This window comes from Astyanax mexicanus, chromosome 12, assembly GCF_023375975.1.
Source record: "Astyanax mexicanus isolate ESR-SI-001 chromosome 12, AstMex3_surface, whole genome shotgun sequence".
Classification (NCBI taxonomy): Eukaryota; Metazoa; Chordata; class Actinopteri; order Characiformes; family Acestrorhamphidae; genus Astyanax; species Astyanax mexicanus.
The window spans coordinates 37331270-37358621 of NC_064419.1; the positions used below are offsets into that span (position 1 = coordinate 37331270).

Genomic DNA, 27352 nt, shown 5'->3' on the forward strand with positions numbered 1-27352 from the left:
GGGCCAGGCAGTCCTTGAACTGGGGCAGTGTGGTCTGCTTTTTGTGTTTCTGAATTTCTGTGATTTGTTTTGATGCTCTAAATTGGTATGTAAAATCCTGTACCTTCAGCTTTAACTTTCTAGCTTGGAAGATGTGGGGGTGTAGAAGTTATTATTTTTTTTATTTTAAATAGGTAGTTGGGTTATGTTTTGTATTTTATTTTTTGCTTTCTTATGGTTAAGTTAGATTGGGGAGAGGTGTTTTGTATTATTTTGGGTTAAGATCAACCCTGAAGCCTTGGCTTCCTCATTGGAAAAATAAAACAGCTGAGACTAGTGTCTTTGTGTCTGTGATTTGGTCTGGTGGGTAAAGGTTTGGAAAGGTTGTTGGAGCCAATGTAAACCCAAAAATCATTGTTTTAGAAGATTAGAATAGTATAAGACCAGTGTTCCAAGTCCTGCTGGAAAATGAAATCTGCATCTCCATAAAGGTTGTCATCAGAGGGAAGCATGAAGTGCTGTAAGATTTTGCTGTAAGAACATAGTGGACCAACACCAGCAGATGACATGTCTCTCCAAACCATCACTGATTGTAGAAACTTCACACTAGACCTCAAGCAGTTTGGACTGTGTCTCTCCACTCTTCCTCCAGACTCTGGTCCCTTGATTTCCAGATAAAATGCAAAGTTTGCTAATGGTCAGTGATTGGAGTGGGCCATGTCATCTGCTAGTGTTGGTCCACTGTTCTTTCAAGTCCAATGTCAGTTGCCAATTGGTCTTATGAAGTACCAATTGGTCTTATAAAGTGTTCTAATTTTATGAGACAATGATTTTTGGGATTTCATTGGCTGTAAGCCATAATCAACATTGAATAAGCCCACATTGGTTTGTGTAATGCATCTTTTGTAAGGAGTTTCACATTTTGAACATTTCTTGCGATGAGTACATTACATTGTATTGGTTGTTTCCTTTGTAAAACAACCTATTATGTTTAGTGTGTACAATTTGAGTTTACCCATTTAAAGGTAAATGTGGTCCCAAAATGTTTAATCCCTGTCTGAAAAATCAACTTTGTTTCCACCACCAATTCCAATAATCAATAAAAATGCTAATTTTAATATGATCTAGAAATTGCAAGGTTAAAATTGAAGGCTGAACAAAAATGAACTTTTTTAATGGAAAATGGCCATTTAAGTTACTTTAAACATATCATATTAATGTTGTATGCTGTTTCAGCACATTAAACAAGTTTTAAGCTTCTCACTCTTCAGTTTAATTAGTGAGCCCCATGAAGGCTGAGACTAAAGGCACTGTCCAGAACTGTAAGGATACAGTGACCCCATGTGTTGTAGAGCTGAATAACAGCTTCAGATAGACTTCATCAGGCTGCACTGCAGCACGAATACAGACTGAAGTCACTTAACCATTCAGAACGAGTTTATACTTTTGGCTACCCACCTACCCACCCCCAACTTCTAAAAATGTAAATGGCATAATGCAATGATTTGCAAGGGCTCTCATAAAACAATTTATTTTTCACATAATCTTGAAAATCAGACATTTCTGATATAAAAAGCATTTTAGAGGCAAAAAGAGCCAGAGATTCACTAATCTGCCCAAAACAATACAAAAACAAAAACATAAGTACAGATCCACATAATGTCTCTTGCAGGGCTATGCCCATTTCAGCAAGGCTATGCTAAACCACATACTGCATCCATAAGAACAGTGTGGCTTTGGAGAAGTAGAGTTCAGATGCTAACCTGCCCTTTACATTTGTGGTCCAGACCTTTTTCCAATCTGACAAATAAGAGTCAGGACTGCCAATCAGCTAGAGTCCTCCACCAGACAGGAATAGGGAAATTTTATACCCATTAAACTCCAGCAATTGGTCTTTTCACTTCTCACAATTAATTCATGGTTTCATGTTTTTTTTATTTTTATGAAATGGTAAAATGGTTCACATTTATTAAACTTGTGCTGTGCTATGCTTCTGCTATGTTGGTGGGTGAAATGTCTGTGTCTTCAACTATCAGCTTGCATGTGCTTCTGCTTGGCTGGAAAGAAAACCTGCTACCATGCTGGGTCCTTTACAATTTATCAATGTTGTCCAATGAAAAACAAGTTTCTCCATTTTTGTCAATTTTTAGTTTACTATTTAATTTGAAGACAAAAACTGTACATTATGCTGTCAAATTGTCTTAATAAATGGACCACTAGAAGTTCTGCAAAACTACCTGAAATAAACTCATTTTAAATTTACTGTCATTAAAGGCTAAGAAGGTTTTAATTGGACAGTGAGGACATGCTCCTGTCCAGACAATGTCTCTTAGAGCAGGGGTTCTCAACTTGTCTCAGCTTGGGACCCACAGTGTTCTCATGATCATTAAGCCCATTTAAACATACATATGCATGCAGAGTGAATTTAAGAGCATTTTTTATTAACTAAGGATGAACATGACAAGTACATGTATAAAAGTTACTACAATAAAATTAAATATAAAAACTGCACAAAATAAATATTTCACTTTTTAATTCAATTAATTGTTTTCTGTATATCTCTGCCTTCAGTGTACATTAGTAAAAAACACTTTACGTCTCTTTTTTACACCAATATAAAAGACAGGTACAAAATCAGATGAGCATTAATCATTTTAAATAAAAAAATGCATTTATTTTTCACAAGCTGTCCATGACCCATCCAGAATGTGTCCACAACCCACTTTTGGGTCCCAACCCACAGGTTAAGAATATCTATCTATCTATCTATCTATCTATCTATCTATCTATCTATCTATCTATCTATCTATCTATCTATCTATCTATCTATCTATCTATCTGGATGAGATGCAGAGCTTTCATACCTCAAATAATGCAATGAAAACAAGTTCATATACATAAAATTCGAAGAGTTCAGAAATCAGCTAAATATCTAAATGATAAATAAATATTTTTTTTCATCTTTCATTTTTATTTGTTTTTGGATTGGGAATAACACATTATTTCTGCTGTGTATAAATAAAGGTGCGCTCGTGAGACCCTCAGCAGCATCACCAGCAGCAGCAGACCTGCCTACCTGTGCGCGCGATGGCGGCGCATGACGACAGAGGCAACACGGAAGCGCGGCGGCGGAGACTCCACGTCACTGGAGGTGCACTTGTGCGCGCGGCCGCGGCTCCACTGCTGGGAATCTACTCGGGCGTAAATGAGAGTCTTTAGCTGCCGGGCCGGAGGAGCTGTGGGCCTCGTGAACCAGCGGAGAGCGGGCGGTATACGGGAGAGCGAGCGGAGCGGGAATTCTGCAGGTAGCGGTGCTTTATTTCCCCGCGGTGAGGAGGAGGAGGAGGAGGAGGAGCGGGTGACCGAGCGAGCCGAGGGTCCGGCTAACCTTATAGCTGCTGCTGGAGCTCGCTGTATCTGTAGCAACGGCAGCAGCAGCTGTAGCGGTACTAGCGTTAGCCTGGGTTTACTATACTACACTGTAGCAGGAGCTATAGCTGACTGAAATCAGCCGTGTCTGCGTTTTCTCGTGTTTTATAGCGTTTTACACACACCCCAGGTTAATAAACCCCGCTAGCCTATAGATAGCCATTTGTACTGTACACAGCTATCTTTGTTATGGGTTAAAACGCTGGCTAGTCGTGTGCGTTGATGTTTTTCTCCACGTTTACGGCTCTGTTTACGCTCTGAGCTCAGCCCTGTCATCTCAGAGCTGTCAGAAGCTCTCAGGCGCCCTTGTCAGTCTGATTATAGTCTGATTAACGAGGCGCTTAGTACACTTAACGCTAGCTCAGTATCATGGTGAGGCTGAGTAGTTATCTAGCTATCTAAGATTTTGCAGTGGTAATGACCCCAGTTTTTTGTGAATGGGTTTTAGTAGGAACGCTGCTTCAGTCAGACTAATTGGCCTAAAGCTCTGAGCTGCAGCTCAACGGGCTAATTTTGGTCCTCAGCTCCACACCTGCTGCTCAGTCAGAGCACTCTCTCTGTCAGTCAGGTAACTAACTGACGTAGATTAACTATTTAACTAGCTATACTGAAAATAAAAGCCCGGTATTGTAGTTAAAGGTGTAGTTAAGGCTAGGGAGAGATGACCTTGCTGTGTATTGTCAATAATATTCCAAATACAGGCTGTTTGAGATTCAGAAAAGGTTGTAAACATTCCATAGTGAGGTGTATATTTCTATAGAGCTGGGTGTATCTCCAACTGTCACATGTTGCCCCACAGCTAGTGGTGCATGTAAGGGTGTGGGATGGGTGTATTGTGTAATAGTCCTATTAGAAACACGTTTTTATATTACATAAGTCTTGTCATTATTTTTTTGTATGCACTGTTTAAAAATTTAAAAGGACAAAACATATTTAAGAGTGTTTAAACACTAAGGTCACAACTAGAATGAACATTTAGTTAACAATCAGGAGGACAGAGCTTACTACATTCGTAAGAACCACGCAAACAGCTATAAACAGAACAAGATGTTTAAATATGTATAGAAAAACAGGATGAAAAATATCTGCTGAAAAGGGTGTAAACTGCATGGTGGGTAATAGTGGAAAGGGTTGTTGTAGTAGTTGCAGCAGTAGTAGGCTATCTGCAACTGCATGAAGTCAGTAGCAATAGTAGTAATAGCAGAAGCAGCAGTAGTAGTAGTGGTAATAGTATTGACCGTAGTAACCGTATTAGTAGTAGTAACAGTATTAGTAATGGCAGTCATAGCATATTGATGACGATAATCATATAGTAGTAATTGCGGAAATCACAGGTGGTGTAAATAAAAGCTAAAGCAGTAATAGGAGCAGTATTTGTACAGCACAGCACAGCAAAATTCATCAATTCTGCCACTGGTAGGTCAGACCTCAAGCACAGTTAGGAGGTTTCCCTGCTTAGATACAGCTGATTTAGGTCACAATTCTGAACATCCAGTTAATAAAGAGGCACAGAGATGACTTTATTCATAAACATAAGTAATAAGAACCCCACAAACAGCTATAGAAAGAATTGAGATAGTTGAATAGGTATAAAAAAACAAGCTTTGAGGCTCTACTCCATTACTCCATTGTTTTAATTTTCGCTTATGGGTGATACACAGTGTACAGCAGGGGTCATTTTTTGTGGTGCTAGAGGGCCGGAGTCCACCACAGTTCACTTTGAGTTTTGTGAAATGGACCTAGTAATCAGTTATTACCAGGTCTGGTTTGTGTGAGAAGAGGAATCATTAAACTTTGTGTAGTTTTAGGATCTTTAGAGCTGACAATACCAGGATTACTATTTCTTCTGTTCAGTGAAATTTAGTAGCAGTGTTATTAGTAGTGTTATTTGTTCTGTTATTATTGTTGTTGTTGTTGTTGTTTTTTGTTGTTATTATTATTATTATTTTTATTATTATTATTATTATTATTAGTAGTAGTAGTAGTAGGAGAAGTAGTAGTAGTAGTAGTAGCAGCAGCAGTAATAGTAGTCACACCAGTAGGTGCTGTAGTAGTAGAATTATTATTAGTAGTAGGGTCTTTAGTAGTAGTAGTATTAGTAATGACAATCGTAGCATATTGGTAATAAAAATAATAGTAATAGGAGTAGGAGCAATAGTTGCTGAAATAGCAGAAATCATAAGTGTTGTAAAAGCAAAACGAGTAATAGCAGCAGTAAGCAGAAATATGTCAATTCTGCTCCTGGCAGGTCACACCTCCAGTACAGTTAGGTGGTTTCCATTCCTAAATACACCTGATTCAGGTCATCAGTTAATAACCATGTCCAGCTGGTGCATTCAAAGTGGACCCAAAGTGAACTGAACTGTTTTCCTTTCCTTTAGAGTGTCAACTTTGATGCTGATCCTTGATGGGCGAATCCGGGCAACGCCGCTCCACCCTGGTCTCCAGGTTACCCATCTTCAGGCGGAGTGCAAAACAGAGGCAGGAGTCGCTCCCTTCCTCGCCGTCCTCCGGAGGTGTGGGCAATGGCGTCCACACGTCTTCCCCCTCCAGCACCAACTCGAGCTCCAGCAGCACAGGCAAGCGCCGCAGCCTGTTCCGGACACCCTCCATCAGCTTCCACAGCAAGAAGAGCAGTGAGACACGCCTCGACCCAGCCCAGCTGAATCTGGACGACCGCAGCCAAACATCTGAGCTGGGCTTCAATGAAGGCTGCAACTCCAAGACGCGACATTCCTTCGGTTTTGGAGGTCACAAGAAGAAGATCAGCCGCTCTCAGACGGAGGACTTTGAGAAAGCTTCCACCAACCGCAACGTGTTCATCAACTGCATCAGCTCAGGGACTAATGAAGGGGACGATTCAGGGTTTATGGACGATGTCAGCAGCAAGAGATCCTCCAGGCACAAGAAGCAGCTGCTGCCCAAGTCCTTTTCAGCTCACCATCGATTTTCCAAGAACTCCCCCAGTGCAATAGAACAAAGTAAAGGCCAGGATGGTGCAGCGGAGCCCCCTAAGACGGGCACCCCTGGTTCCTGGCCTGGAGAACTGGGGGAGAGCTCGCTACAGTCTCCCATAATCTCTGAGGACCGCACGACTGCCATCACGCCATCAGACTTCGTCCACGTCACTGAGGACTCTGTCTCAGAAGTGGACGCACTGCCTGCTCCGAGTCCAGCCGCACCACCTGAAAATTTCAGCCAGGTCGTGTCTACCTCACAGACGTGTTTCAGCGCAGCCCAGCCTGATCCGGAGAAGCCTATACTGCCAGATTCTAGCCAAGCAGCCGACACACAATGCGAGAGCACCACGGTCCTCACAGAGCCAGAGACGGTGCAGACTGTGGAGAAGCTCCAGCCTGAACAGTCGGAGGCAAGTGAGAGTGAACCAGCCGCGGAGCTGAGTGAGGAGAGCAGCTCTAACCCTGAGCCCAGAGAGAGGAGGCCCAGGAACACAGTCCTCATTCAACAGCATGGAAAAACAGGCGGTCTGGTCAAACTGGAGAGCAGGCCGAGCCACCTGAGAAAACCCCACACAGGTATGATTCAACCTAAACATGGCTTTTATTTTCATTATGTTATTTATTTATTAATCAATTCCTGATAATTAGATGGATTATACCTGTATTTGTCTGTAATGTGATCAAATCTGTGCCAAACATGAGCACACTGATATGTTCATGTTCAGAAAAGGTATAAATGAGGAGTTTGGTATAGTGATTATCTTGGCATGGGATTGCTCCACAATAAGCCAGTCAGCTTGCTGGTTTCAGAGCTTGGGTTGCCTTATTATTGGAGAAGACCTTCCCCTTGATGTAAAGAGCAATGCAGTTTTTTTTTTGTATTTTAAGCCAAAGGCTGCAAACTGGTTTATCACAATAGTATAGGCTTATCAGTTATTTATAATTTGCTTTTAAAATTGTAATCTGACTTTCAGTTTTTAGCATATTTTACTCTTTTCCCCGTTAATAGAGATCAGATTCAGGTCTTGTTGGACTGGAAATAACAGCCCTAAGGCATGAACACACCTGCCTATAAACAGAAAAACATTACACACAAGAGTACAGGCCAAAAACTTACAAAGTTTGATTTAACTATTTAGATTCATATCCTATTCCCACAAATTGGATCCATATACAGCTGTATAAACAATTAAGAGACCATTTCAGCTTCCGAATCAGTTTCTCCGATTTTGCTATTTATAGGTATATGTTTGACTAAAATGAACATTGTTGTTTTATTTTACTACAGACAATATTTATCCCACAATACAAATACAAATTGTCATTTATTTGCAGAAAATGAGAAATGGCTAAAATAATAATGAAGATGCAGAGCTTTCAGACCTCAAATAATGCACAGAAAAACAAGTTCATATTCATCTAGTTTTAAGAGTTTAGAAATTAATATGTGGTGGAATAACCTTGGTTTTTATTGGTTTTTACTTTGGATAACTTTATGCCTTCACTTCTGGTGCACAAATTCAAGCAGTTCAGTTTGGTTTGATGGCTTGTGATCATCCATCTTCCTCTTGATTATATTCCAGAGGTTTTCAATTTGGTAAGATCAAAAAAAACCCTCATTTTTAAGTAGTATTTTATTTTTTTCCAGAGCTGTATGACCCTGGACTAAATATGAAAGGAAAGTGGTCTTTCAAATTGGAGCTACAAAGCTAATATTCCTACCAAATATATTCTTGATTCTTCAGGGAACATTTCAATATTTAAAGAATTTAAAGTGAATCTACTGTATTTTTTAAAGGTAAAGGTGCTATAAAGGGTTTATTGAGTGATGCCATTGACGAACCACTTCTGGTTCTATAATGAGCCATTTCTCTAAAGGAACTGTAGGTATGTAGGATCTTGTAATTGGTGAGGAACGTTTACATCCACTTCTTTATGTCTTTATAGGTTTTTCCCACACAGTATTTCACATTTAAAAATGTTATTTATGAAGCCAAAAATGTTTTTTTTTTCATGGCATCACTCAAAGAATCATTTGTAGCACCCTTGTTTTTAAGGGTAGATGCTGAAAAACTTGTTGTATAGTTTTTAGGAACAAGATAAGACACCTCTTTTTAAATAAACATAGCAGTGGTTCTTAAACTGGTCCTCAGGGCCCCTCAGGCTGGCCACATTTTTCTTCTGTTCGGCTGTGTTGTGTGTTGGGTGGAGCAACTTTGAACACCATATGGGGAGCGGAAGGATTGGAGATATAAAGAACCCTTTCTGCCCTTAGTGTAATTGAGTACCGACAGCACCACTCAAACAACATATCTAATTCACTGCTGTCTCCAGCAACTCGTATCCAATTCCGAATAGTTACAGTTTTATGTTATGTTCTACATAACATATTACTTAGTTACCCTATTAATTGACAGTACAGCCAATATTGAGCTTCAAATAGCTGCTACTACTGTTTATTATGCCAAATACCTTAATCACTTAGTGTTATGTAGGTCCAAAAAACACATTTATTTTAAGGATGCTTGCGATTTAACAGCTCAAAACAATTTATGTTATTAGTATGTTATGTATTTAACATGTATGTATGTTATTGAGTTAGTTACTCAAGCTAATATTAATCCCTGTGTACGCTCACACAAAAGCATGAGGTTTATGATGTACAGTCTATCGCATGAAGCATGAAAAAGTAGGCTTGTCTTAATAATTACATTATCGACCTATACTATACCATACATGAACAGGACCTCAGTCCTTTTTGCTGACCTCGATATTGCCAATTCTTTGGCAAAAAGATCCAATTAACCTTAATGAGCCGATATGTTGACTTTTTTTGCTGTTTAAAACATATTTAGTTTATATTTTATTTATTTAGGATATTTAAATATTTTATATACAGCTCTGGAAAAAGAAAATAAAAAGAAAAGAAAAATGTTATATTATATTAAAAACCTCTGGAATATAATATAGAGGAAGATGGATGATCACAAGCCATCAAACCAAATTAAACTGCTTGAATTTTTGCACCAGGAGTGGCATAAGGTTATCCAAAAGCAGTGTGTAAGACTGGTGGAGGAGAACATGCCAAGATGCATGAAAATTGTGATTAAAGACCAGGGTTATTCCACCACATATTGATTTCTGAAGTCTTAAAACTTTATGAATATGAATTTGTTTTCTTTGCATTATTTGAGGTCTGAAAGCCCTGCATCTTTTTTTTGTTATTTTAGCATTTTCTTATTTTCTGCAGATAAATGCTCAAAATGACAATATTTGTATTTGGAATTTGGGAGAAATGTTGTCCATAATTTATTGAATAAAACAACAATGTTAATTTTACTTAAACATATACCTCTTTAAATTTTTTCTATATATATATATATATTCCACATCAGATGTCTGAATTTAATAAGTAAAACTTTTTTGCACTTTACAACGATGTAATTGCATCATGTATTACTGTGCTATTGTTTTATTATTTTATGAATGTCATAACATGGTCTTAAAATGACAACAATACTGTTTATCCCAATTATTTCTTATACAGTATATCATCCAATTAAAAACAGTAATCATGACAGGTCTAACAGTACATATACAAAGGATACATTGTTTGAAGTTTGAACAGCAGCAAAGCAGTGCAGCATATAAATAGCTGTTGCTGGTTTCTCTATGCAGTTAAGATCAGGATGCTTAGCATTGTTTCCTGTCTGAACTTTAAACCGGTTTTATATGTTGGATAAGCTCACTCAGATCACTGCTGCAGTCTTATAAATTTACACCAACATGGTCTGATTTGTTGTGCATCTATTTAACATTGTCCAATACTAAACAGTGCTCTCATTACTGATAACCTGAGGCTTGCTTTGGTTTGAGTTTATTTGTATTGACTTTAGAGTACTGAACTTTCAGCGGTGAAAGATGATTAGAATATGCTTTAAGCAGTTTGACTTCAATATATAACATGTCCTATGTTTTTGGCATTGACACCGCTTGTGATCTTAGTGTTAGGTTAGCAGTTTTAGCCTTTTTTAAGATTATGTTTTAGTATAAATTGCATAAACTGATACATGGTTTGACAGAGTTTCTTCTTTGCTGTATCCAGATGTTGGTGTTTGTTTTTCGCTTGAGCTGTTTACCACACTGCCACTATGTGTAGTGGTATTGCTTCATTTCATTTGTATCTGTAAGATTATTAAATGTATACCATAATAAATCGAGAAGCTAAAATCTGTATTTGCCTTAGGGCTAAACAACATTGAAAAAAGGGCATTTCTGTATTTTGTTATTCTGCGATATTATAGCATTATTAAAAAGACTTTTCACTAAATTTGTCCAGGCATTAATGGTTCAACATGTCATGATGTTAATGATAAACTTCCTGTATCAAATATTACAGTAATCAAATATAATCTTAACATTTTTTTTTTAATTTATTTTTTCTCTTTTCTGTTCAGATTTAAAGTTTTTATTTTACATTTTTATTGGGATTTTTGTCAGTATATGATTCTGTTCGTGTTCTCCACATGTTGAATTAGTTTAAAAACAGGAGTTTTATTTTATGTTTTATTTATTTAGAATATTTATACATTTGTACATGTTTGATATTAAAATTCTTTAAGATAAGTTCACTGCTCTTAAAAATGAATGTCTAAATGCATTATTATGCCACTGTATTGTTGTTATTATATATGTGGCATAAAATCGTCTTAATATTTACAATTATAGTGTTAATCCCAATAATTCCTGGAACAATCTGTATAGTCTAAAAAAATGGGTTATTGCGACAGGCCTAGTTGAATTATTTCCAAAATTTCCAACTTTTTAGGACTTGCGTTGTAAAAATCATATCACTATACATTGCCCAAGATAATGTCCAATGATATGATGATAATGTTTGATATGTTTCTGCAATACTCAATATATTGCAAGTTCTCTAAAATTTTTCACAGCGTATATGCTGCCCAATAGGATAAAATAAGCTAATACTACGAATTATAGTCCAACAAATGGTTATTATGACAGGCCTAGTTTTATTATTTTCAGGATGCAGAAATGGATTGGCAGAATTTTGAATTTAAAGCATAAAGTGGATCTGAATGGGAAAAGTCAGACAAAAAGTGTTTATTGCACTAGATTGGGATTTTTTTGGCTATTTTTAGCATCAGAAAACAATATAACTTCAGCCAGTCATGGCCTCATTCATTTAGATGCTGCTCTGCTTTCTTTCTCTTTTCCCCTAAACAATTTCCCAACTTTATATCCTACCATTTCAGCACGTTCACTCCAGCATGCCTGTGGCTAAGAGGTTTTTGTGAAAGCCAACTGTGTTCCACTGTATTGAGTTTCCTCCAGTGGAGATGTGATATAGACTCTCACTATTACTTCTCTTGTTTCCTAATGGTTCTGCAAGACAGCAGGAGAGGGTAAACTCTATACACATTCAGGTTGTTCATTTGTTCATTGACAGTAAAGGAAAAATACATAGGGTGCTGAGGTCAGGGGCCAACGTCCAGTCTGTTCATGCCTGTTGTTGTTTCACAACTTCCCCATTCATGAGTACAGATATTATAATAGCAGAAGTATAGAGGTTAGAAAACACCTAACTCTGTGGTTTAGACTTACCTAACCAGTATTACCTAAGTTGTTTTGCTGTAGAATCAAATTCAATAAACCCTGGCATTATGTTTGTGTTTTTTAATTGTGACAATTCTCTAAAAAAAAAAAGTTGGGATGTGGCAACAAAAGGCACGGAGACACATTTGGCTAATTCTAAAATACTTTAAAGAACTGATATTTGTTTTATGTTCTATTGTGAATAAAATGTAGGTCTGTGATGGGTCTTCAGTACCTAATATTTAGCAGTAGCAATTGTTTAGTACCTGCTATTTTATGTCTACTTATTATTTGGTATATACCACAAATTTAGTACCTGCTATGTATTAAGTAGTAAAAAAAATAGTAATTACAAATCTAGTATCTACTAATTGTTTAGTACTTACCAACTATATAACTGTACTGACAAAAATGCTATGTGCATTATACTAGTGCATCTCAAAAAATAAGAAAATCATTGAAAAGTTACTTTATTTCAATAATTCAGTAATTCAAACCATCATTGACAATTAGCAAATTTTGCATTTTATTTGTAAATCAAGGGATCAGAGTCTGGAGGAAGAGTGGAGAGACACACAGTCCAAACTGCTTGAGGTCTAGTGTGAAGTTTCCACAATCAGTGATGGTTTGGAGAGACATGCCATCTGCTGGTGTTGATCCACTGTGTTATATCAAGTCTAAAGTCAGTGCAGCGTTTTTCCAGAAAATCTTACAGCACTTCATGCTTCCCTCTACTGAAAGACAACTTTTATGGAGATGCAATGGAATTCATTTTCCAGCAGGACTTGGCACACTGCCCACAGTGCTGAAAGTATCAATTGGTCTTATATAATATAAACATTTTCTGAGACACTTATTTTTGTTTTTTCATTGGCTGTAATCCATAAATCATTAACTATTAAAAAAAAAAAAATTAAAGCTTAAATTAGATCACTTTGTGTGGAATACATTTATATAATGAGTTTCACATTTTGAACTGAATTACTGAAATAAAGTAACTTTTCATTAATATTCGATTTTTTTTAGATGCATTAGTTTATTTATTTATTTATTAAGTCCCTTAAGGCCTCTACTTATAGTTAATATATATTGGTTATTTAGGTACCAATTCTGTATATAATTATTCATTCCCTGCTAAAGATAAAAAGTACTGTTGTTTCCAAGTTAATTCCACTTTCACTATTATGTAACTTGTGGTTCAAAGTATATTGGCACATACAGGCCTTTATGGTTGAAAGGTTTGCAGAAGCACATGAGAGGAACACATAGTAAAAATAGGTCTATACCATATAAACTGTTGGAAAAATACAGATCAGAAGAACTAAAGGTTTAATGTAAATATACTGGCTGTAGGACGTGTTAAATGTGAAAAGGTTCTACTTTTTCCTATATGATTGTCCTGAAATCTAGTAATTTTAGAAACAATGACCTGGTTTGAACTGTTATTCACCAATATTCACACTGTTGCCTCGCTGTCTGTGCTTGTGTGGTGTTTGTTGAGTTTGTTGAGTAAATAATTAATGTTCGTTCATTCTGGCCTACTTTGGGAACGGTTCCTGTTTGAATAGTTGTTTGAATATTTTTGGGGAACTGTTCAGTTTCATATTTTTAGCTGAATGCAGTTTATATCAGCACTGTTTTTGTCTCAGCTGTTATTATTTATGAGTTATGAGTATGCATGGTTAAGCTCACATTAGAATTCAACTGAGTTGTAAACAGATGTGACGGAATTGACAAATCAGGTTAGCTGCCCGCATTACAGAGCTAAAGACTGAATCTGATCTGTCTCGTTTATCGTTTTAATGCTTTTCTCTGTTCAGTGTAATGCATGGGTCTAAGGCTACGTTCACATTACAAGCCACATTGCTCAAATCTGAGCCCAGATTTGTTGCTTATATTGGATCTTGGCGGTTCACATTTACAAATGTAAGTGACCTGTCGAATCTGTCCCTGAAATGCCTCACATGGGCACATTGATCTGTGTATAAACCTAGTCTTTTTCACTAACAACAAAAAACCTCATATTTGAGAGACAACTCGTAGCTTTACAAAGGTGAAATGGATGCGTTAGCAGCTCATATGTGAAGCATCTTTTGCTGGAGTGGAGAAACAGCAAACAGCTGGTCTGAAGTACATGCTCAGGTCGAGGAGGAGAAAAAGGACGGGTGGTTTGCTTTTGCTGTTTTTGGAGTTATAGCTGCACAGCTGCACCTAGAAATGTTTGGGTATGAAAAAAGACGCACGAATTCCGATTTGACCGCTCACACTTATGTCGCATGTCCATGAATTAGATACATGTTCCATTTAGGACCGCATACGAAAGTGACTTAAGTCTGATTTGAAAAAATCTGATCTGAGCCACGTTGAGCAAAAAATTAGATTTGAGTCACTTCAGCCTTCTAATGTGAACATAGCCTAAGAACACTCTCTCTCTTTCTCTCTCTCTCTCTCTCTTCTTTCTCTTTCTCTCTCTAAAGCCCTATCCGGATGGGAATAGTTTCTCAGGGGGATGTCAGTGAAAAATATTTTACACTTCTACTCAGTGATAAAAGTCTTGCATCCGGACTGCAATTGAAAAAACAGGAGGACCAGTGAGTTTTTAGGCTTTCTCGGGCACACGACAGTATGACAGATGTTCAGTAGCTCCTCCATTTCTACTCGCTGTTGTGTTTACGTGGATCTCTGTGGAAACATTCACCCAAAGTGTAATTACGGTGTGTGGCAGTGGACAAATAGCTGTTTTATTAAACGCGAGGTGACAAAACTCAGAGATGTGAGTCCAGACGGGCATAAAATTACCGGAGGACCATGGAGTTCAGCGAAAAAAAAACTGTGAAAAACAGTAGATAATTCAGCCAGTAATAAAGAGGACGTCTGAGAAAAACACATACATGGTTGTTCCGGATGGTAATAAAATCACAGAGGACCCCCCCCATAAAAAAGAAAATGACCCCAGGAACCCCTGAGAAACTAATCCTGTTCAGATAGGGCTTAATTTATCTTTATTTCACTGTGTTTCTGTTTAGTATTGACCTGAAAAACTCCTGGCAGATATGAAGGTTGTCAGACTGAACTAGTTTTTTGTTAGTCACTAAAACAGGAGCGTTCTGAGATCCATCTCTATCTGAGCGCTGTTTTGCTTTTTATCATGTACCTGTGTTTTGTTTCCATGCTTCCTCAGTCGTTGTCATGAAGTCTTCCTCAATGACACCTTTACTGCTGCTCCGCTGTGTGGGTGTTTTATATTTTGTATTATTCAGGCATTTCTGTTCAGTTCTTTTTCCCTCAGTGTGGGCGATATGGCAAAAACAGATTATAGCTGCAGATATTTCCACATTGTATACTTTGTTGTTGTTTTATTCATTTGCCAACTAATGGCCTGTATGATTACAGTCTAGATTCTAATGCAGGCAAATGTGATTGGGATGTGTATCATTTTAATGTGAAGATATAAAATGTACGACACTCAAGCACTGCAGTTATAGGAATCAAATGTCTGGAATACTGAAATGATCCATAAAATATTGACATGCATTGTAATTGTATAGCATGTGGTGATATTACCCAGTGCAGCATAACACATTCATCACTGTCACTTCTTTCGGACGTTAGAACAATATTTAATACTTAACATTCCACTACTGCAGCAGATTACAGAAAATCCAAGTGTTAGATCCTTATAAAAACCTTTTTAGTAGAGATGGGACTAATCCGATCCAGTATCGGGGCCAATATTGATGTAATTCATTTATCAGATATTCCTATGAAACAGACTGATCAATTTACCAATCCAGAGTTCTTTCCACAGCTTGCTCTGAACCATATACATGCAGTAACATTAATATCAGACACTTTACAGATTCGTATTCCAGTTCCACCCTTACAGAAACAGCAGCTCCAGCCTCAGTGAGCAAATGATTATCTGCTGCTTTAATTACAAAGTTGTTTGTTAGGAGATATTTTAGTGTAGAAATGCTGAAGAGCAGTTACACAATTACTTGTAATGTGAGTAAAGCCAGCATGCTGGAAGTAAGGTCCCACTGTACAACTTAGCCACTTTAATTTTCTGTGAAAAAATAGCAGCAGTTAGCTAACTAATGAAGCTTTTTTTTAGCTTTAGTAAGATAGTAAAAGTAGCAGTGGTTTGAATAAAATGCCATTTGTTTGGAGGTATTTTAGCCTGAAAATGCTGAAAAGCAGCTCAGCTGTAGTGAATAAAGCCATTGCGCTGTCATACAATTGGCTTGTTAATCAACAGCAACCTGCAAAAACTTCACGTAAAGGAACCACTCATTTATAATTTTAATAAAAATACTAAACTTCAGATGATAACCCAAAGAATAAAGGTTTAACATAGAAGAAGCTCAGTGGTTAATAAAAGAAAATGGAAAAAAGAACATTGAAAAAAGCTCTTTGTATCGGATTTGTATCTTTTATCGGCAGTTGTCTATTGGAATTGGATCGGAACTAAAAAAAAATATATATTGTTTGTCCCATCACTAATTTTTAGGCTTGTTTTAGACTTTGTATTATATAATTGACTTTTTCGGTATTTACAGTTTACAACTGTTGCATTTATAGTTATTGCTGGGTGGTACTTTGACATGCAACTGTTTAGTCACTCCTGGTCAGAATTTCAAGTGTCACAGCTGTACATACTTTTTAGCCGAGAAAAAAGGTGAATATAGACATACCCCTAATTAGCTTAGCCAATTAACCTACACAGTGAGGTTTTCTCAGGGTGCTTTCACACCTAACTCATTTGGTTTGGACTTTCAGACAGAACCAAAACAGCAAGTGTGAATTGTGGTCTGGTTCATCTGCAGTGTCAAAGGACTTTTCTGGATCTTGGATATCGGACGTATGACAAGTAGCTACCTTAATGGGTGTTGTGCCGATTTCTGCCTCTCTGCCAGAATTCGTCACAACCCCCGGACTGGTATCTTGCCAAATTTACAACTTTCTACAAAGTAATCAGTCAATTATAAGGATTTGCAGCCCACGTATGTGATGATGATAGAACATAAAGTTATATCCGAACACTAAATATATACAGTGTAACAAAAACCTCAAACTTGGTTTAGACACCCTAAAGAGAGCAAACCTCTCGGGTTATCCAAACTGTAGTGGTTTTAATGATGCTAATTCTGTTTTTATTCCAAAATGATAAAATAAAAAGAATATGTTAAGGAATATCTTTAACTCTGTTCCTTTTAAATATGAGTCAAACCTCTGCTCACCTATTAACAGCAACAGAACTTGTACCTGGAGGGCTCACATTTTTGCATGTCACTGTACAGCATGTATTCCTGCATACCACAGATAACAAGCATTTTGAACTGCCATGCCATGCAACTGTGCATGCCACTGGGTGAATGCATCAGATTTGTTCAGGATGTTGGTTGATAACCAAACCACTCCATTCTCAACTACCTAACTCATCCCCAAATGTATTGGCTGGAGCACCATCATTCCAGAGAACACAGTTCCACTGCTCCACAGCTCAATTCTGGGGATATTTGTAGCACTGTAGCCCATGCCCTGCAAAATGCATGGTAATAATGGGTTCCTGTTTTTTGTCTCTGTTTTAGAAGGACCTGTTTTTTTGTAAAACTTCTCTACAGGGACTAGACGATGTGTCAATGTGTGCAGTTCAGAGGTCGCAAGATAAGAATTATAAGTACTTTGTTACTGTGTACTGTTTATGTCGATTTTTGAAGTATCTTTACTTTACTTGACTTCTGCTCTCTGCATTTTAGAAAAAAAAAATCTATTTTTTACTCACTGCATTTTCAGAACAGGCACGTTCTGATGAAGCTTAACATTGTATTGTTTTTAATCAGTTTTTAGTCTAACATTTAATGTTTTGCACTGCTGTTGGTATGTTGAAAATGTTGATTTCCACTTTTCTGATAAACTGTATGTTTACTATTAATCACTTAAAACTCAGTATCAGTTTTTGAGTTTATGTTTTAGTTTTTAATAATAGATTAAATAGATTCAGATTTGTAAAAACGTACTGTAAGACTTGTTTACTTCTGCCATCTGTGGTGCATTTGCACATCTATATTAGCAATAAATGGACCAACTAGTAGCTGAATGCATTTATTAGAAGGAATGTCCACAGACTTTTGGACATGTATTAAGGGATGTACCAATCTGGGATTTCTAAGCCAATGCCTATATCCGATATTACACATGTATATATCTACCTTTATCGATATACACATTTGATACACTGTTATAACTTTTGAAACTAATGTAACATATATTTGCCTTCAAATGTAGCTTTCAACCAACTGTATGCAATCAATAAAATGAAAAGTTTCTCCCAGAGCTGGACGATAAATCGAAATCTATGAATTCAAATTTACAGTTAAGGACTACCTATGCTCCCTTTGGGCTCCTGTTTTTCAGAGTGACCCTCCTCCCGCACTCTTGCCACACTATATAAAAGCAACTATTTTATTTGAATACTCTTCTGAAGATGCCTTGCTACAACTGTATATCAACACACACCAAAGAATCACTAGAGAGCTGGAGAAGTAGCTTAATAACCCTAGAATTGCTTCAACACATCAGCATAAAGCAAATATTTGGCTGGAAAGAATTCTACCATTTCCAAAAACTGCAGCATCATCATTCTCTGGGGAGGATCCGTGATTAAATGTGGAGAACAATAATAAGCACTCCTTCAAAGATTCTTTCACAGTAGCTTTCTGTGACTTTATTTCACAGTATTCAGTCACAATCTCAAGTTCTGAAGTATAATCCAGTTTCTGTCTGAGTTTCTTTGCAGCTGTGTTTATATGAGGTCAATTTGTGATCTCAATGCTTTAATAATTTGTGAATAGATTTACCTGAATGAATCGACTCTACTTTCAACCAAAACCTCTGAACACCACACAGATAACATTACGATTCATTAAATATCAGCTGAGTTTAAGTGTGTCACAGCTTTTAAATGCCTTATTTTTCAGCTTAAACAAAACTATAGATCTATTGAAACTAATAAAAATAAATAAAACTTATTTTTAAAGTAGCACGACTAGTTTTGCTTGGTCTTTTTCCGGCATGCAATAGATCTGTAAGCAAGTATCAGTTTGAAATCGACCAAATCTAGGCATTGGTCTGATGCCATTGATTCTAAAAAAGCAATTACCGCCCAATACAATATGATTTAAACATCACTGTGCATCTCTATTTAAATGTAGTGTATTATGTGGCATTGTCCAGCACTGGTTGTTGCTTCTTTTGTAAAAAAAATGTATCGGCTTTGCACATTCCCTTGTGTCGAAACAAAACTAGTGGCACATTAAATAATTAATGATCACAGATTGTGAAACGTTCTGTTGTTTTCATTTTCCCCTCCACAGTGTCCATGTGCAGCAGCAGCCCGTACCACGAAGTGATGAGGATGGAGAGGCGTCTCCGCTCGGCCTCTGAGGGAGCTGGAGGACCCAGACTTCATCTAAACCTCAAAGAGCCTCACTGCATGGAGGCCAGCACCCTGGCCAAACATAGAACCAACTCCTCATCTTCCAAACTGGGCAGCATGGTGAGTTGTTTTGGGGAAGCTCAGAGGCATCTTTTTTAATTTTTCCCTGACCAGTCCGGTTCTGAAGAGAAGATACCAGTCTAACGCGAATAAACTAAGCCTGAGAGGAGAACCCCCTCCACAAGGGGGCTCAGACTTCCTCTTCCTAATCCTAAACGCTTTGGCCAGACGCCACTCAAGTAAATTAGCCTTGTTTGAGCCGTTTGAGCCGAAGCGAAAGTGTCCGCCACGTGCGCGTCAGCTTTCTGAGAGGAGGCGACCCCACCTAAGGTATAGACTTAGCTAGCTTAGTCCTTCATGCTGTCTTTTAAAAGATTAGATTTGCAACTGGGGATAAAATCACAGCACTTAATTGAACAGACAAATCCTCTCTCGCAGGGTTGCTCAGCAACTCAGCAGTGTCTGCGGGAGCTGTGGGAGTCCTCTCTCATGGTGTGTTTGAGCAAGGTCCTCCTTTTGCCCTTCCGTGACAGATCTCTTACTTCAGCACCTTGCCTGAATAAGTGTAGGTGTCTGTTTCTCAATACACTGAAACTCATAAAGGCTTGCAGATGAAAGTGTCAGATTGCAATGATATTCAGAAGAAAGAAATTTAGACCCATATGTATTGTATGAAAAGTTATCATATTCATTGAGCTACACTGATAGCGCTTTTCCACCGACAAGGAACCAGCACCATTTCGGTTTGTGAACCTAATTTTAAACTGGTTCATCCTGTTTCCAGCAATAAAAGTAGGTTCCGGAACCAGGAACGTTCGTTCTCAGTGGGAACCAAAGAATTTTAAGTTATTCAGCGTGAATAACTGTTCTTGCCGCTGTGAAATGCCCTCTGTTGATGAAGTATGATGTGACATTTTGACGATCCCACTAAAACTGGTGGAAACACAGGCTGGTTCCCTAAAAAGCACAATTCTTTTAAGCCTAAAAGAACAAGAGTTCTTTAGGTGGAAAGTGCAAATACAAAAGTAGTGTAACAGAACATGCAAGATGTCTCGGCATTGAGTTGTAGAGGTTCCTAAGGGTGTTCAGTTTGCTCAGTTTTCATTGGCTATTGACTTGACTTGTTCAAATTAAGTCGCAGATCAATAAACACTTCTAGATTATGTTCAGAGCCAGGTCAATGCTCCGACTGGCCTGAAACGCAATCAGGAGACCAAAGATCTGAGTCAACCACCTTCATATCCTCGATTCCCTCTCTGAATGTCTCTATAGTCTGCAGATAATTCACCAGTCAGTCAGCCAACACAGACTCAGCCAGACTGGGGCACAGCCAGTACTCAGCTAAAAAAAAAGGGGGGATAAATCACAGTGTGAACTATGAGTGTGCCATATCGTATCGTACGCAATAATATTGCCAACATTTTTTAATATTTTGAACGATATTATACTCTGAAATATTGTGCCATATCACACACCTCTAATTATCACATCAGGGTACTACTTTTTTGCTGTTTTTAACAAAAAATAAATAAAAATCACACTGTTCCCATTTTCCATTATATATCTACTAGAGTCTATATCTAGATTATATCTGTCCAGTATCATTTATTTTACCTGAATCCTGGATATAAAATGATATTTGGAGTGCGTTATTAGTATTATGTCATTCTGGATCATTGACTTCTGTCATAAATCTGAAAAAAAAAAAAAAAATCTCAGTTAATATCTCAGTTAGGGGTGTGCCATATAATATTATATGCAATAATAAAATTAAATTTTCATGTATTTTTTAAAAGATCATTTATTTATTCAGTGTTTTGTCATATCGCCAAGAGTATTATCGCAAAAAATACCATGAAATGTTGTGGTCTTATTTTAGTGCCAAATAGGTACACCTCTAATGTGAACCACAGTCTATTAAAAATGTACCAAACTATATTAGTAACAGTAGTAATTTACTAAACTCTAACATACCTAGATGACCTGTTGGTACTGTCCATTTTTCTTATCATATGTACAGTATACTTTTTTATACTATTTTTTTTTAACAATATAGAGATATCATCATGGCTTAAAGAACATTGATCCACCAGTTTAATTGGAAAAATTGCTGTGTATATACTCAGTATGGGTATTTAGTATTTAAACAGTGTTTTTTTTTTTTTTAGGGATCTATCACTACTTCATATATTGTAATATAATATTTTTACCATTTTGCCCAGCAATATCCGGACCTGTAGCCTGACAGAATACTCAACAGCTCTACTCTGCTGCTTTCTGAAATATAGTCGGCTCCAGAAAGCATTGAAGGGGCTAGGCATATATTCACCAAAAGTCCTTATCAAGGTTAGAAAAAAGCTGTTGCAGCCTAAGAGAAATCAGCAGATGGTGAAATATGAGATTGCTCTTTGAAAGTGTTGCTGCGAAGAGCATCGTAAATAGTCTGCCGGACCTTTCGCTAGCACTCTCGCTAGCGTCTGGCAGTGGAGTAGCTGTAAGACTATTAGAGCAATATTCATCAAAAGTGGTGCATAAAACTGGTTAGGAGGTAAAATATTCCAGCCTGGCATTGTTTTGGCTTTGCAGTGTGTTTATCACTGCTGCTGTTATTAATTAGCAGGAGCATAGTGCAATCAATAGAGTTTCCCCACAGCAATATGAGAGAGATTTGCAGCTTCAACAGCTTGTTTACAGCTGAGTGGAGTTTTACAGAGTAAAAGCATAATGTTCCTCTGCCTAAGTGTAGGGATTCACTGTAGTGCAAGGATTTGTGTCCTCGAGGGAGTTCCAAGCTACAGTAATTTTATTAATAACTAGAGGGATGACTTTTTGCTATGAAATATGGCTGTATTTTCTTTGTAACAGTAACCTTTTAGTATGTAAACAACCCTAAACAACTGTGTAATTCATTAGTAAGAAAGGAGAACTAATCATTTTTAGTTAAGTACAGTGTTTACAAAATGTTACATAAATTTAATTCACTAATTTATTTTTTAAATATTTTCAAAATATAGAATCAGTTTCAGCTTTAAAATGTATGTGGCATGATGTAAATATGGCTTTTTTAACCTTCACAGATATAATATTAACTTTCTCTGAACCTGCTCTTTAATGTTCAGGACTATTGGATCATTCTCAGTGCTGTAGTTACACTGGCATGGTGGTGGTGTGTCAGTATGTTTTGTGGTGGTACGAGTAAATAGGGTTGCAGCGGTAACCGGTTTCACGGTATACCATGGTATTAAAATGCACGGTTATCATACCGTGTGTGTTTGCTTATTACCGGTAAAACGCAAGCCAGCGGAGAAACTCACCCGCGCATGCGCAACTCTGCTCCGCTTCAGCTGCTCAGCACACAGCGGTGAGAACAGCAGAAAGTGCATCAGACTAAACAAATCTCCGTCCGCCTAAAAAAAGGCTAAACTAAAATCAGCAGTGTGGGACTATTTCAGAGACCCGCCGAACGCACCCGAGGATGGTTATCCGATTTATAATCAATGTGGCCGTAAAGTCACAGCTAAAGATGGACATACGTCAAACCTGTTCACCACCCCGCCGTGCAGCGCAAAGTATGTGTTTAGTTTATAATTTTAATCTAAACCTAAATAAAACCTCTTTGTAGTCGTGCACAACCCATGCGGTAAGCGCCCGCAAAAGCGCGGAGTTATCCGAAATTTGGGCACGCAGGTACAGGCGTGAAGTGCGTGCTACGACGGATTCACTTGTCCGTGTAAAGGTGCTCGCCGGACTGGATGTGAAAGACGCCATTCATTTACATGCGTTAATTTTCAAATTCTGACGTGCCTGTTTTTCATGTGTTAAAACCAGACTCGCTGTGAAAGCCTTAAAATAGAAATCTCTATTGTGAGGATCATGTCAGAAATAAATCCCCTCTTTCTGCAGTATCTGGTTATATACCAACTTGGCAGTAAAACGGACGTTTACAACAGTTGTTGATCAGACACTGACCCAGGCTCAGTTTATCAGATATTAAATAATTTAAACTTGTACTGAATAGTGTAAACACACATATATATATATATATATATATATATATATATATATATATATATATATATATATATATATTTTTTTTTTTATATACACCCTTAATGCCCGTAAGAGTAGTGGAAAAACCTGGTTTCCTTCACCTAATGGTGTACAGTTTATTTTTTTTAAGGAGACATTATCTATATAGTTGTTCCAGGTTTCTACAATAAATAGTTAATTGAACAAAAAACCTTTGTTGTAATTTCTTTAAGGGTCAGTTTAATTATATATGTAACAAACTGTGATAACCGTGATACCGCTGTATTTTCTGAGACGGTTATCATACCGTGAAAATCTCATACCGTTGCAACCCTACGAGTAAATAAGATACAGCTGTGCTGTTGGAGTTTTTAAACATTGTGTCCATTCACTGTCCACTCTATTAAGGTGTTTTCACACCAGCACTATATGGTCTGGTTAAAACAGACTCTGGTTAATTTGTACCCTAGGTGCGGTTTGATTGAGCAGGTGTGAAAACAGTAATCACACTTGGTTGTGGATCAAAACAACGGCACCAAGACCTGCTAGAGGAGGTGGTCTTGGTCCGGTCCCAAACGAACTCTGGAGCGGTTTGCTTGTGGTGAGAACATGATCTGCTCTCAATCCAACCCAGCTATCATATATGCTCCTTCTATTTTAGCTAAACTGCTTATAAGGTGCTGTTAAATCTGATATATTAGCCAGATAATACTATGAACAAATGCTGTCTCTGCTCCATGCTGTTTACATATGGAGTATGTGCAGCACTCACTGATCACAGCTGCACGACTCTGTTTACTATGTGTACATGTGTTTGAAAGCACTGTTGCTGATTCTCAGCGTTCTGCACTGGAACACAGAATCTTCTCGCTATATTTACTTTCTTTCTCCCGCGCCAGACACCTCTGGCTAATTAGAGGAATTGACATGCTTAAATGGTTTATTGGAGGGCATTTTGGTGCATTTAAGTTTGTGCCTGTGTGAAACCAAACCAAACAGTGGAACAAATGCTCTAAATAAAAAAAGTCATCAACAGTTTTGGACCATAGAATCCAACTACAAAAGTGAAAACGCCCTAAGACACTCGTACGTAGTTGCACCACCTTGTAGATGTGAAGTCAGTGATAGAACTCATCTGTAGCTGCACAGTTTGTGTTGGTCATACTTTAGTCCATTATCGGCTGCCCACAGGATGCTGTTGTTTGCTGGGTCTTTGGTTGGTGGACTATTCCCAGTCCAGAATTGGGACTGATGTAAAATCTCCAGCAGCACCAACAACAAAAAACATCATGTTTGAGGGACGACTTGTAGCTTTATTAAAGAAAATGGATGCGTCAGAAGCTTATATGTGGAGCATCTTTCGCTTGAGTGGAAAGCAAGCAGCTTGTCTAAAGTACATGCTCAAGTCGAGGAGGTGAAAAAAGGCCAGGTGGCTTGCTTTTGCTGTTTTTGCAGCTATAGCTGGGATAGTATGAACCCCAATTCATACATCGACATTCATGTATTTAAAAAAAAAAAAAGGATTATTACGTTCACACTGTCATGAAAAAATCAGTGCTGAGCCCCATTAAGCAAAGTCACTTCAGCTTAGAAGTGTAAACTTGAGAGAAATTGAGCAGTTTGTAATAATAGAATTACAAAGTGCTCTTACATGCTTAGTGAAGCTCAGTAGATAACGAATGAAGAATCAAGAAGTTGATGGTCATATTATTTTGATATGACCAACACTTTGCGTCACATAGTCAAACAATACAAACAAGTGTTCAGAAATATCCAGTCACTTCTCTTTTGCCTAAATCATGTTCACACTATTGTTTTTTATTAGGCACTATTTCAGAGGGTTCTGATGGAGTTGTTCATGCTGCCATTTTCTCACCCTGAACACCTGCTTAGTTTGCCTGCAGGCTACTGTTTTCTGTGAGGACTGAGCAAAAGTCTGCATCCTGTGCTATTGTTGTTTAGCACATGAGGAAGTGCTAGCTCTGATATATGCACTAAAATGTCTTTGCATAGTAGACTGTGTGCACCTGCGTTAAGCAGGAAACTCTACACAGCTTGTGTTACACTGCAGATTAAATCAACCAGAATTTGGGAGAATTCTTGATCAGAATGGATTTTAAATGCTTAAATAAAATTTTAAGGCACAATCTTCATGAATACAGTGATTCTTTCATTCAGCGTATTTATTATTTATAATAAAGCCGTCTCCCTGTCACTTAGAATGGAGTCAAACAAGGAAGAAGATGGCAGATAGTGTCATTTTTGTGCGTTCAAAATGACAGAAACTGCACACACCATTTCTATAATTTGAATGCATCCAGTTTTCCATGCTTTAGTAGTTCCTGACTAAAACCGTTTCTTCTGTATTTGGCAGGATTGTACCATGGGGGGAGGTAGGTTAAACCAGCAACCATAAGACAAAGGATGGTGCAGCATATTTAGTGCGAGAACAGAGAAGCTTTTAAAGCTTCATGAGCCGCCAGTTCCGTTTTTTTCTGATGATACACCAGATACAGAGAAGGAACGTGGACCCACATTCTGATTCGCCCACTAGAAAAGGATTTATGGGAGAAAATCCCGTCCTGCCCGACTGAATCCATTCCACCAGCCAGTGCAATCAGCCCCAGCCAAAGGCTCAGGTCAGAGTTCAGCGAGTGAAGGCAGAAATGATGGCATTATTTGCCAGCTTAAAAAAAGAAAAAAAGAAAAAAACTAAAAAAAAAAACTAAAAAGCTGAGTGTTAAAGCTGAGAGGGACCTTGCTTCTACAGTTTTCTTATGAATTTATACATTTTCTTGGATAAGGCAGCTCATTTCATTAAAGGTGTATCTGCTCAAGTCATATTTATAAACATGCCAAATTTGATCTGATTAAATTGAAGCACATAAGTAATTGAAAATAGAGCTGCTTTGCTTTGAAGCCAATCAGTGCTTTTCAGAAAGGTCAGTAGAGACACTGCTTAAACTTTCGTGGCTATATATCTGGCTGTATGCTACTTGTTTAAAAGGGCAACTGATTTTTTTTTTTAAATGATCACCACCATATCTCAATCCCAACTCCCACACTTATGCCACACACTTAGTATTAGTAGTAGGTTTGAGCACAAGAAGCTCAATGCTGAGGGGCTTTAAAACCCTGATATTAAGGCCTGGCATTAGGTACGGTGCCAATAGCTTCATGCTTATCTGCTCTGGAGAGTGCTATAATATTGACAGTACTTCACAACAGGGTCTCAACAAGCTGCCTGTGGATTTGCACACCTGTGTCTGTAATTGGTTTCCAGCTAATGCTTTGTAATGAATTATAATATGGTAAATCTAGTGTCTTTAAATTGTTTCCTACCTTATATGTGTCACAAGACGAGTCCATCTCTGGTATGTTCGTAACTATGTATAGTTCTGTTTAAAGATGGAAGTTTGGTTTAGCTACAGTATGTATTTAAATAAGGTCATTTCTAGCTTAAATACGAGATCCGTGATTAACCGATAATTCATCTGATTCTGAGAGCTGAGCAGATCATATTATCCATATTTTTAAGTTGCTACAGCATTACATGTTACCCCACATTAGCTACTTTACTCTCCCCTGCTATGTAACAACCTGAACATTCTAGAGAAGATTTGCTCTGATGGCACTATCTTGATGCGAATGAGGAAATGCTGAACAAGTTCAGCCAGTTTAGTCTAACCACAGTCCTGTATAAGCATGCTGTGGTTACAGCAGTTATGCACCAATGATTATCACGTCTTAAAAATAACACTCAATAAATGGCTCTAAACACACACTACTATTTTTTACCTTCTGTTTCTTTGCACTCAAGTGATCTAGAATCAGACAGGGT

The 27352-nt window shown here is 37.7% G+C and overlaps 1 protein-coding gene across 2 annotated transcripts in view; it reads left to right on the forward strand.

Moving 5' to 3' along the window:
• The first annotated feature begins 3069 nt into the window (after positions 1 to 3069).
• Positions 3070 to 27352, forward strand: part of ccser1 (coiled-coil serine-rich protein 1) — a 162481-nt gene continuing 138198 nt past the window's right edge. The window contains exons 1-3 of one of the 2 annotated variants that reach the window (XM_007260798.4): positions 3070 to 3284; positions 5790 to 6944; positions 19361 to 19542. In XM_007260798.4, the coding sequence (XP_007260860.3) occupies positions 5816 to 6944; positions 19361 to 19542 (1311 nt within the window). In that variant the 5' untranslated portion in view covers positions 3070 to 3284; positions 5790 to 5815. The remainder of the gene's footprint in view (positions 3285 to 5789; positions 6945 to 19360; positions 19543 to 27352) is intronic. The other variant, XM_007260799.4, reaches the window with a different exon arrangement.